Here is a 13321-nt window from a genome sequence, read left to right as displayed (position 1 = left end):
ACATCTGGATGGACAGTACTTTGAATAGGGGACCAACTCTGTTCTTAATTTAAGAGATGACATGCTGTTATTCTCCAAGGTGTTGCCAAATTCTAACCTGTTTCTCAGAAGCAAATATAGAATAAAGTGTTTTAGCTTTAGAGTAAATAGGGGAAAAAAGCTTCAAATTCAAACTGCTGATTTGATTTCTTTTTATTTTCCCTTAGGCAAATTTTACATGTGTGATAAAGAAGGCATATCCAGAGCCAAAACTTATGTGGTACATGGGTGAAGAGATTTTGGATGAAAAATCTGAAGGTAATGCAAATCATTGTTCTACCTGGCATGAGAAGTGTAGAACAAGAGCACAAGCATTAAAAGTAGGTATCAAGTTTTTCAGGAATAGGATGGGAACCTGTAATCCTTCCATCTGCCGTCTCTTCCAGCCAGTGTGGTTATTGGGGAGGAATATTGTAATACAAAAGCTTTTGAAAAGCTGCAGCTTCCATACTTCTGTTTTAGAATATATCTATTTTTTGTCAAACCAATCTAAACTTCTGCTTTTTCTGATCACCTTCTTACTGTGATGTGTTTGGGGGTTATAAATTTCCAGGCAATATTTGTAATCCTTGGGTGCAATTGCTCTGTGCTACCTACTTGTTTTCAGGAATCTATTTAAATAGTTATAGCTATAGGAAGGAACATAGGGGAAAAAACTGATATTCTTTTTACTATTTTTTTCTTCCAAAGGGTTCTTAATTGAAAATAAAGGCATAAAACGTATAGGAAGTTTTTATGAGAGGACATCATTCTTGTCAATATGGAATACAACTCCTTCATCCATTAATCAGGCCTTCAAATGCATGTCTGTGTACCATTTCACTAGAAGTGAAAGATGGAATACTTCATCTAAAGAAATAATTATTCCTCATGGTAAGTCACATTAGGAAATTAGGAGACATTTATAATCCAAGGGATATTGTGTGCATATATGCTCTGTCAAACACACTTTTGACAATGCGAAATCTGCAGAAACAAATAAAAATACTTTCCTTCATAGAAAGCATAGTACAGTGTGTGTGCTATCCTACTAAGGAAGGGAATTGTATATTCAGCAGCTACACTGTTCTTTCTTCAGTTGTACTGGCAACTATGTGAAGTCTGAATTTGGAGGCAGTTTTAGCTCTAAAGATCAATAGTTTATTTTCCAGTCACCAGCAATCTCAGTCATGTACTTTAAGCAATTGCTCATGGATATTATCTCTTCCCATCACATTGTGCAGAATCAAAAGTTGGCATAGTCTCAATATGTGCTGTGTTCAATGAATGCAAACGCAGCTGAGGAATTCATCTGAACATGAGGAGACTTCAAGTTGGATAATGACAGAAATCTACCCCAGGTTCCCCAACCTCCACATTTATAGCTGGAAGTCTGAAGGGGAAGTGATTAAGTAATTGGCTTGACTCTGAATTCACGTCTTCATGCAATCCAGGGGCTCGTAAAACAGTTCTCCCAATTGCGTGGATAGCTGTAGATACATTATAGCTCCCCTCCAGGCATTTAGCTGAATGCAAGCAGGTTGGGAAGAAAGCACAGAAGTGCTCTGGTGTACTTTCTCTTTCTAGTCCCTTAGAGTTTTCTGTGAGTTCAGCTGAATATCTGAACAGGTCTTTTTTATAAATCTAGTGCATTGTAAATTTCCTTGTACACCTGGTGGGTTCCAGAAACGGCAGAGGAAGTTAGCAGTTGGCCCATTGGACAATATTAAAAACTGCCAAGACGGCTTCTACTCATCATTCATTCTGACTTCAAATTAGGCTCCAACTACAATTTTCAATTTCTTTAATTGCCCCTCACTTGTTTGTACACAGTTAAAGATAAATTTAACCAATTGTAGTTGCTTTAACTATGATATCTCAAATTTTGGGCACTGGTCAAATGGTACCTGGTACCAATTTATTATTTATGTATTTATCTATTAAATTTCTATGGCCACCAATCTCATGAAAAGTGACTCTGGGCAGCATACAACGATCAGATAAAACAACCCATATGTAAAACAATCATTTTAAAAATATAAAAATCAGTATTAAAGATTAAATATTATTAAAAACAAACTATACAAACCCTAGGCAAAGAGAGTGAGTATATCCACCTCAGTAGTGGAGTCATCTAAATAGGCCTGGTGACATAATGAGGTCTTGAGGGACTTCTGGAATGTCAAAAGGGGTGGAGCCAATATATTTTTTTGTGGGGGAGGGGGGAAGAGAAGGCCCGTCACCTGGCACCCACCAAATGTAAGTCCCTGGCAGAAGATATCTGCAGCATGCCTTCTCTGCCAGATCTAATGGGGTGAGCTGATGTAATCAGGGAGAGGCGGTCCCTTAGATAACCCAGTCCCATGCCATGAAGGGTTTTATACATTAAAACCAAGACCTTGAATTGGAACCAGAAGGAAACGTAACCAATGTAGCTTGCGGAGCAGAGGTATGACATGTGCTGTTCTGGAAGCACCCATAACCTCCCATGCTGCTGCATTCTGTACCAGCTGAAGCTTCTGGATACTCTTCAAGGGCTGCCCTACGCAGAGCGCATTACAGTAGTCCAAGCTGGAGTTGACTAGGGCGTGAGTGATTGTGAGCAAAGCCTCCCGATCCAGGAAGGGGGAACAACTGGCACATGAAATGAAGCTGTACAAAGGCCTTCCTAGCCACGAATGCTACCTGCTCATAATTTTAAAAAAACATGTAATAGTTTTAATTTTGTCCTAGTAAGTTATACTATTCTGGGTGCTACCCCTAAAAGCCATCCTGCTTCTCTGATTTCGATTGCCATAATTTAACATTTTCATAGTATTTCTGGGTTTCCTTGAACTTTAAAGTAATTCTGCATGGCTTCAATTCTATTTTCATTTTCACTATCTTATCTATCAGTGGGAACACTATACTTATAATGAAAACTCATGATTTGTGATATTTTACTGGGTACCAAACCAAGAATCATGTCAGTCTGCTGATAATCATGATGCTCTCCTTAAGGATTACCCACTTTCTTAACTGGTTATTATTTTAAACAGAATTTCAGGCTACATTGTTGGCATATTCAGAATTCATTAATCACGTTACTGCAATTCCATATTCTCCCACAGAAAGTAAGTATCTGTTTACTGATTTCTATGAAATATTATCTGTGCTTTAAATACTTGGCAAAGTAATAGTATAAATGTCAATGCCAAAATAAAATATGGTTATGAAAAGTGTTCCATCAGCTACAACTATTGTAAGTTAGTTTCTTCTATTAAAAAAAAAAGTAAAAGTTGTGATATCTTCATTAGAGAAAACTGCAGAATATATCAATATATCTGTCTCATATCTACATGGCATACAAAACATAGGCACACATAGGACTACTTGTATCAGTAAAAATTCTGATATAAAGTCATGTGTGTGTCATTTTGGCAGTTCAAAGATGTTTCCAAACAGATGGCTTCTTATACACAATTAAAAGTAATGTTATAGTTATTCTGTCTTTCCTTTCCTAATAGATACTGTAGATGTTTGAAAAGGGGTGGGAAAATGGGAAACGTACACTTTTTGTAATTAAGTTGGGTTGAATACTAAATAAAAAATGTGTCTGGAACTATTGCAAGTATCAGATAAGTTCATTTATGGCATTTTTTTAAAGCTCTTAATGAACTATTTCATCCACTATTTCAAACCATGATTATTTTAAGGGTTACAGACTACACTTTCTGAGGTCTTGGAAGTACCTCTGGCATCAGATTTTCCTTCAGAAAGTAAGTCCAGACTAAATATTATGTTTGTTTTTCTTCGCCATACATCCACAATAAAACTTCAGTCACATACCAGTCTTGTTATCTCAACACTTATTCAGTTCATTTATTCATTTATGTTAGTATGCTTCAGGGAAAAGTATCTAAGCATCTATGCCAGTGTTTCTCAACCTTGGGAACTTTAATATTTATTTAATTTTTTAAAATCCCCTTTTTTCCTTAACTTTTTTGGTGTAGTGGTAAACCCTAACCCTAACTATTAACCCAAGTAATGAATGAAAAAGAATAATATCATGTATTTCCTTTGTCATGGCACTTGGCTTTTATCTCTTTGATTTACAAAATGGGTAATGATTCATAGCTACTTGAAAAGATGTTAAATGGCCTTCTCACTGATGTAATTCATCCTGCACAGACTAGATTTGTTTCCAAGAGATGTATGAGAAACAATATCAGATAGATCTTCAGTGTCATTGATAATATTACTCAGAAAAATAAGAAAGAGGCTATACTTGTTCTTGATGTAGAGAAAGCTTTTGATAATTTGGAATGGCTTTTTCTATTCATGCTTTGGAGAAAATGAATTGAAGCTTGAATTTTCTCAAATGGATACAGAGTATCTATAACAAGCCAAAATAATTATAAATGATTTTTATCACAAAAATATTTTATAATTAAAGGTACAAGACAAGGTTTTCCATTCTCTCCCTTTTTATTTTTATTAGCAATAAAACTATTGGGAAATAAAATTTCAGGAATCGAATTAGCAAATTGGCAAATATTTTGTTGCACAACTGCTGTTAGCAAAATAGATATGCATGGAGAATGCAGCTAATGTATTCTAATAATAATAATAATAGTAGTAGTTCATTTTTATATTACTATAGTAATATTGGTAAACTGGCTGAAATCATGCAGAACAAATGCTTGTCTGTTTTTAAGGAAGCCTGTCCACCAGAAGAGTGACTGAACTTACCACACAGAGTACACCTACTAATCCATATACTGTAAAGGATGGCCTTAATACTGGTAAGTTATTGCTTTGATTGTAAAGGAGTCTCCATGCAAGAGTTTCATTTTGCTCTAGTCTAGAAATTATTCCAGAGGAGGAGGAGGAGGGGAGGGTGGGCAGGCAAAAAGATTGATGCAGCTGTTTTTGGCAAGATTGCTCTGGAGGAAGGGGGCTGAAGGGGGTTTTCGGCAACATATTGTAAGACTTTTAAAGAAATTTTGATGAAACTATTAATCCAGGTAATGAATGAAACAACAATACCATGTATTTCCTTTGTCATGGCACTTGGCTTTTATCTCTTTGATTTACAAAAAAGGTAATGATTCACAGCTACTTGCAAAGATGTTAAATGGCCTTCTCACTGATGTAATTCATCCTGCACAGACTAGATTTGTTTCCAAGAGATGTATGAGAAACAATATCAGTAGATCTTCAGTGTCATTGATAATATTACTCAGAAAAATAAGAAAGAGGCTATACTTGTTCTTGATGTAGAGAAAGCTTTTGATAATTTGGAATGGCTTTTTCTATTCATGCTTTGGAGAAAATGAATTGAAGCTTGAATTTTCTCAAATGGATACAGAGTATCTACAACAAGAAGCCAAAATAATTGTAAATGATTTTTATCACAAAAATATTTTATAATTAAAGGTACAAGACAAGGTTTTCCATTCTCTCCCTTTTTATTTTTATTAGCAATAAAACTATTGGGAAATAAAATTTCAGGAATCAAATTGGCAAATTGGCAAATATTTTGTTGCACAACTGCTGTTAGCAAAATAGATATGCATGGAGAATGCAGCTAATGTATTCTAATAATAGTAGTAGTAGTAGTAGTAGTTCATTTTTATATTACTATAGTAATATTGGTAAACTGGCTGAAATCATGCAGAACAAATGCTTGTCTGTTTTTAAGGAAGCCTGTCCACCAGAAGAGTGACTGAACTTACCACACAGAGTACACCTACTAATCCATATACTGTAAAGGATGGCCTTAATACTGGTAAGTTATTGCTTTGATTGTAAAGGAGTCTCCATGCAAGAGTTTCATTTTGCTCTAGTCTAGAAATTATTCCAGAGGAGGAGGAGGAGGGGAGGGTGGGCAGGCAAAAAGATTGATGCAGCTGTTTTTGGCAAGATTGCTCTGGAGAAAGGGGGCTGAAGGGGGTTTTCTGCAACATATTGTAAGACTTTTAAAGAAATTTTGATGAAACTATTAATCCAGGTAATGAATGAAACAACAATATCATGCATTTCCTTTGTCATGGCACTTATGGCTTTTATCTCTTTGATTTACAAAAAAGGTAATGATTCACAGCTACTTGCAAAGATGTTAAATGGCCTTCTCACTGATGTAATTCATCCTGCACAGACTAGATTTGTTTCCAAGAGATGTATGAGAAACAATATCAGATAGATCTTCAATGTCATTGATAATATTACTCAGAAAAATAAGAAAGAGGCTATACTTGTTCTTGATGTAGAGAAAGCTTTTGATAATTTGGAATGGCTTTTTCTATTCATGCTTTGGAGAAAATGAATTGTAGCTTGAATTTTCTCAAATGGATACAGGGTGTCTAACAAGAAGCCAAAATAATTGTAAATGATTTTTTTATCACAAAAATACAGTATATTATAATTAAAGGTACAAGACAAGGTTTTCCTTTCTCTTCCTTTTTATTTTTATCAGCAATAGAATAATTGGGAAATAAAATTTCAGGAATGAAATTGGCAAAGCAGGAACACAAATTAAAATTATATGTTGATGATGTTGTACTTACAGTTCCCCACTCAATGGATTCTGTAGACTCAATAATGGAACATGTACAGTAATATGGTTAAATATCAGGTTATTGGATGAAGAAGAAGAAGATACAAATGATTACTTGAAATTTACCTGAAGGAGTAAGGCAACATTTGTGACCAATAACAGGATTCAGTATCACTGTTAAACTGAAGGAGTGGCTATCCCTAATCTCACATTATATTATCAAACGAGTTTGGTTTGTTTGTTTATTTATTTCTTAAATTTGTGTAGTCGTTGAACTTGGATTACAGATTAAACTGTATCAGCTGGGTTACCTCATTTGAGGGAGAAAGATTGCATAAATATACAGTATTTGATTGGATATCAACAGAGGTTGTATCCAATCCAATTTATAATCAAGGAACAAAGAGTTCATTGTTCTTGTCAGTTTATAGAAAGTTGATGCTTGATTTGTATAATAATAATAATAATAATAATAATAATAATAATAATAATAATAATAGGAATTATCACTCCTTGGTTTGACATAGCAGGGGGACTCATGCAGCCTAGACACAAAACTGTCTACTATTCTTTCCAGTGCTAAATCTTCACCAGCTGTGGCATATAGCTATCCTTCCTGAAATAATCTGATTTTTATTGCTACTAAGCAAAGTTCTTGCTGGGAAAATATAAGCAGTGACCTAAGGTTTCATGTCTGCTGCCCACAATTACAATTCTCAGAATGTGATCATTTCCCATGTCTAACATCTTTAAAGGGCTGCTGCTTGTTTAGGCTGTAGAGCCTTGCTTGATTTACAAGCTGTGAAAAAGTATTCCCTGTGGCAAGTCATTCTGTTTTCATATGCATAACACACACAAATAGGAACAAGCAAACTAATATTGATTGCTTATTCTCAAACTGCTTCTGACATATGTTTCTGAACCTTAGATGTATAGGGTGTATCCCAAGGTACTTGTTTGGTTTTCTGATAAGAATCCTTCTCTTATCCATAGCACTGTCCATCTTATGTGAGTGGTAAAGAAATTACAAGTACTACTGTCCCCTGGAGTAAAAGACAGGTGCTCCAGGTTTAGAGGGTGACTAATCATTTCACTTCAAAAAGGAGGTGTACAAGGCTCACTGTGGATACTGTAAATTGTGTACATCTCCCCTTCCTTATCCTCTGTAATTCCTGAAGTTGCCTGGAAAGCAAAGAACATGTGAGATTTAGGAATAAAAATAAAATACATATCAATACAGAAAAGATTTTGCTTTTAATGAAAACTAAAAAGTTTATTCCAGTATCTGCACACATGCAAAAAAGCAGGTGTATACTTCATAATTATTATACCCACTGAGTATCTGCTCAAAGACCACAATCATGGTTGGAGATTTTAGTGAAAGGACCATGACTTAACATGCAGAAGATCTCAAGTGCAATGTCTGGCATCTCCTGATAAGGAGAGAAAAACTCCTGCTGAGATGTTAGAAAGTTGATGCCAATCCATGGCTCACAGTTCTTGAATTTTATGGGAACTAGGCTGGAGAAAGTTGGTGTGTGTGTGAAAGGTGAAAGGTCCCATGTGCAAGCACCGAGTCATGTCTGATCTTTTGGGGGGACGCCACTTTTGCAATGTTTCCTTGGCAGACTTTAGCAGCGTGGTTTGCCAGTGCCTTCCCCAGTCATCACCTTCCCCAGCAAGCTGGGTACTCATTTTACTCATCCTTGGAAGGATGGAAGGCTGAGTCGACCTAAGCCGGCTACCCGAGAATCCAGCTTCCTCTGGGATTGAACCCAGGTTGTGAGGACAGTTTCAGTTGCAGTACTGCTGCCTACCACCCTGCGCCACATGATGCTCTTGTGTGTGTGTGTATGTGTATGTGTATGTGTATATATATATGTGTGTTTGTGTGTATGTATATATATGTATGTGTATGTATGTATACACACACACACACATATAGTGTGTATGATGAGTACATGACAAGGGAAAGGCAAATATATACACATAGTCCACACAATTATATTCAGAACTTCTGAAGGGATACAGTAGAAGCCTCATAACTGGATGTCCAGTTCAGCTATCCAGGCAATTGCTTCTGGTGTTGCTTCATGCAGATCTTCTAAGGAGCCAGACAATGCACATCATGGGCAGTCTTGCACAATATGTTTAATAATTTGCATATTGATACCACAGTCACAGCAAGGAGAATCTTTCCAGCTCCACTGATATAGAGCAGAGGCACTCCTTCCAGTATCACATCTGATTCTATTCAATTTCATCCAGACAGGGTGAAGTAGGTTAAAGCCAGGAGGTTTGGAGGAGGGATCACTAATGACCAAACAGCGATGTGACAATCTGGACCATTCCTCTCTCCAGGCATTCTTAGGGTTGAACAGGATAGATGTTAGATGTGTAGCTGTTTTCCAAGCTGGCCTATGAGATTTCAATCTTGGGGTGGTCTGTGCAATATCCTGATGAATAGGAAGAGCCTTGTTGTTCAACATCCTTGACCATAACCAGGAGAAGGTTGGTGTAAATGATATCAAAGACTTCTCTGAAGTGATAGATCTGTGATGATGCAACTAATGATGTGAAGTTGCAGTCACCAATTAACAACCATGCAGTTGTTAACCAGCCCGTAACTACAGCTACTAGATCTGGGGTACAAAATCCAGACAACTTCTAAATGACAACAAAAAGGTAGAGTGTTCTGTGTCTCTTTGTTGCCATCTAATGGTAATTGGATTTTTACAGCCCAGATCTACAGTAACAACCCTACTCTTAAGTCCTGACAGCAACCAAACATATTTTTTTCTCTGCTTCCCACATTTGGCGTTACCTTAATTCTATTCCCTTAAGTAAAGGCTAAGATGTAAAATATCCTTTCTAAGAAATATGACCCTGGCTAAATTGTCATGGTCTAATGTCATTATCTTGACAAAGGGCTGAAGAGTTCCAGGATAACAATCCCCCCAAATACTGTCACCGCCACTCACCTCCAGGAGAACTCCATGCCATCACAACGTAAGTGGACACTGTAAAAGTATTAATATGATTTTGCCTAACTTCATAAATTAGGAAATATTGTCTATATTTAATTATTTAAAGTTAGGCTCCTTAGGTCAGGATAGATAATTTAGAATAGCCAATTACAAAAGAGAGAGAGAGAGAGAGAGAGAGAATGAGAGACAGTCATGCAGGGTACAGTATTTCAATTAACAATAACATATTTTTGACACACCAAAATAATACAGTGCTACTGTACCTAATCAGTCTTGGTTGACTTGGGAAGCCTAAGCAGTTGGTTCCGGATAAGAGACCACAGAACCAGTTTCTTCCAGTAATTCTGGAAGAAACCAATTGCAAACCCCTTGGGTATTATTGCCAAGGAAACAACATGGACCTATCCATGAAGTCACCTAAGGCAAGGCTGTAGAAGAAGATTTTGCCCTCCCCGGTTGATCTGACAGCTGCTTTTTCAGATTTCCAAGTGAAAATTCCAGGACACTGAGAATACATGGAATAAAAGGTATCACTGATCACAGTATGATTTCACTGCCATAAAGAGGGAAGCTTCTCTTAAAACATCAAATATTTTGTTGCAACGGTACTGTTAGCAAAATATGTATGCTTGGAGAATGCAGCTAATGTATTTAATAATAATAATAATTCATTTTTTATATTCCTATAATAATATTGGTAAACTGGCTGAAATCATGCAGAACAAATGCTTGTCTGTTTTTAAGGAAGCTTGTCCACCAGAAGAGTGACTGAACTAACTACACAGAGTAGACCTATTAATCCATATACTGTAAAGAATGGCCTTGATACTGGTAAGTTATTGCTTTGATTGTAAAGGAGTCTTCATGCAAGAGTTTCATTTTGCTCTAGTCTAGAAATTATTCAGGAGGAGGAGGAGGAGGAGGAGGAGGAAGGGAAGGAGGGCAAAAAGGTCGATGCAGCTGTTTTTGGCAAGATTGCTCTGGAGGGAGGGGGTTGAGGGAAAGGAGGTATATTAATCAATTTCCCCACAATTTCTAAGTCATAATCAGGACTGAAGAGATTTATTTTGTAGGAGCCGTGACATATATTTGCTCTACCTGTACCTGCCACCAAAGAATGAAGTTCAACAGGATGTGGTTGCCCATATTCTGAATAGAGTTAGTTCTGAGAATTTATGGTTGATGGGGAGGGGTTGTGTGTGGTGCTTGTTGGACTCATTGCAAGATGTCGGCTTTGCTTATATAGCAGTATAGAGTTTGAACACCTTCATGCTTGGCTTTTGATTTCACTTCTAAGCCAGTGTCCCACCTAAGGTGGCTACTGGACCCTGTCTAATGCTGACTCTTTCCTCAATGATCAGGTGCTTTGCATAATATGTTTATGCAAATGTGACTCTCAGAAACAAAAATCCACTCTTAATTTAACCATGTAGAAAGGATAACTGTTCAAAGCTTGCTTATGGTTTGAGTTATAATAATTTTGGTACTGTGCCTTCTCCAGGTTCTACAATTGTTCCAAAACATAGTACATTTCCCTGGCCAGCAGTTGTAGCACTTCTGCTTCTCTTCTGCACATTCTTAATCATTTGTGGGATCAGAAAATGGTGTCAGCATCAAAGAAAAATGTGAGTATATGCCTCCCCCGACACTTCTACTTTAATTTTGTGTATGATTGTGAAATCAATCCCATACAAAGCAGTGAGATTAACTGCAACTGGATCTCTTTAGAATGAACAGAAATCAACAGTACATCAAAAAAAGTTATTAGTAAGATATAACAAACAGTTACTATGCCAACAAAATATGTTAGTGATTGCACACTAAAAAACCTACATACATTACAGTGAGTAAAAGAAAAAGAAAAAAATAAACACAAAATAAGATCCATATAATATCAGCATGAGATTACACATTATTAAAATCTAGATCATATAGAAACATAGTGCACCATCTCCTCATGTTTAGAGAACAGCATATCTACAATATCTAAAAAATATTTGTCAGGGCAACTGAACATACCATTACTCTAATACTTCATTCTTCTTTTACCTTCCTGATTTCATTCTCTATCACAAATCAGGCTGATTGTTTTGTTTATGCATCGATCTGGTATTACTCAAAAGAGCAAGAGGTCCAAATCCTGAAAAAAGTACAAGTATCTTAGCAAGCTTCCTGATTTTAATAATTCACCTTTCATTGCCAAATTATATATAGTCCCTGCCTCAATGTAAATTAGTGGCAAGGTGGACCTATTTTTATGCAGAATTATCTTTTCATGGTGTTAATTTGCTTCTTAATCATATCTAACTATTCTACTTGTTTATTGTGTGTGTTCATTTGCTGCACATTTTAAACAGGCTTATTTTCATTGTAGTATGAATAAACCTCCATCTTTCAAGCCACCTCCTCCACCAGTTAAGTATACCTCCATCCAAGTCTATAATAAGATTTACGCATCCTGCGATGAATTAGAAAATATGGTGTGAAAATCTATAATGATCCAGCATCAGAATGGCATGCTTACTGTATAGCTTTTACAATAAATGGCAAGCATTTACTGGCAGTGACGCACATTCCCATTTGAACTGCTTAATCTTGCATTTGTGCTAAAGTACATGGTATCTAGCACGTTTACTAACACAGATTACCTTTTGTAATTGGTCCATCATGAAATCAATCATATGGCAGGTGACAGGTACTGAGCCTTAGCTGGGAAACAATGAATGTACATCCAATATACAAATGTAATCTGTTTGTTTGTTTGTAAGACAATGAAGGCATGATTAATGTGTATGCTATTCACTGATAATCTCAACTATATGTTTCTTTCCATCTTATACCCATATTTTTGCTATACTGGAGATGCTCCAAGGGCTATCTGTTCTTCAGACAGTAGCCTAAAAATGAGAAGTCCACATTACTGTGCATGAATGGGAAGAATCAATAATAAATCAGGCACAAATGCAAGGACTTCATTAGGGAATTCATTTCCACTAGCTGTATGTAGAAATATATTGACTTACATAAAACTCAAATGAAAGATACAATTAAAATTCCAATAGAGGAGAATATATATGGCTCAGGTTGAACTGTGGAGTCCTTGGTACTCTCTGAGCTTGGTTGTTTAATTGCAGATGTTTCATTACTTAACTAAGTAACATCATCAGTGTGAGTGAGGGTGGGGTGTGCTCCCTGTTTATTTACAGTAGCTTGCCCTGCCAGGGTTGGTGGGGGTGTGGCTTTTCTCCTTGCTAGTCCCTTGATTGGGGTATTGTTTTCTGTTTGATTGTTTGCCTGGTGTTAATCACTGCTTATCTGGGTGTTGGCTGATGGAGGAGATGTATTCTGGTCTTTTTGTTTCCTTCTTAGCTTTTTTATTGTCTCTTTTGAATGGTGTGTAAATATGGTTTATTTCTAAGCATCTATTGATGGCTGCTGTCATGTTGTGTTATGCCCATTTGATGTTGCCTTCATCTCCTCTCCAACCCTTGAATGAAACAACCTTAAATTTACATAGCTCTCTGGAAAAGATTCTAATGCTGGGAAAGTGGAAGGAAAGAGAAGAAGAAAACCAGCAGCAAGGTGGATGGACTCAGTTACAGTGGCAATGGGTGCAATGTTGGAAGACATGAATGACCAGGTTATGGACAGATCGTCATGGAGAAAATCTATCTGTGTGGTTGCTAGGAGTCCAAAACAACTAGATGGCACATAATTAATCAATCCCAGTCTTTAAATGGTATTTTCCCTTTTATTACATCACCATCCAAGGTCAGAC

The 13321-nt window shown here is 36.6% G+C and overlaps 1 protein-coding gene across 1 annotated transcript in view; it reads left to right on the top strand.

Annotated features, from left to right (window-relative positions):
- Positions 1–12794, top strand: part of CD96 (CD96 molecule) — a 32252-nt gene extending 19458 nt beyond the window's left edge. The window contains exons 6-13 of the mRNA XM_063304720.1: positions 207–297; positions 730–912; positions 3057–3131; positions 3714–3780; positions 4720–4802; positions 5702–5788; positions 11045–11168; positions 11918–12794. Coding sequence (XP_063160790.1) covers positions 207–297; positions 730–912; positions 3057–3131; positions 3714–3780; positions 4720–4802; positions 5702–5788; positions 11045–11168; positions 11918–12029 — 822 coding nt within the window. The 3' untranslated portion in view covers positions 12030–12794. The remainder of the gene's footprint in view (positions 1–206; positions 298–729; positions 913–3056; positions 3132–3713; positions 3781–4719; positions 4803–5701; positions 5789–11044; positions 11169–11917) is intronic.
- The last annotated feature ends 527 nt before the right edge of the window (positions 12795–13321 follow it).

This window comes from Candoia aspera, chromosome 5 (assembly GCF_035149785.1).
Source record: "Candoia aspera isolate rCanAsp1 chromosome 5, rCanAsp1.hap2, whole genome shotgun sequence".
NCBI classification, from domain to species: Eukaryota; Metazoa; Chordata; class Lepidosauria; order Squamata; family Boidae; genus Candoia; species Candoia aspera.
The sequence above is the reverse complement of the archived record's forward strand: the minus strand, read 5'-3'. Positions and strand labels throughout refer to the sequence as shown.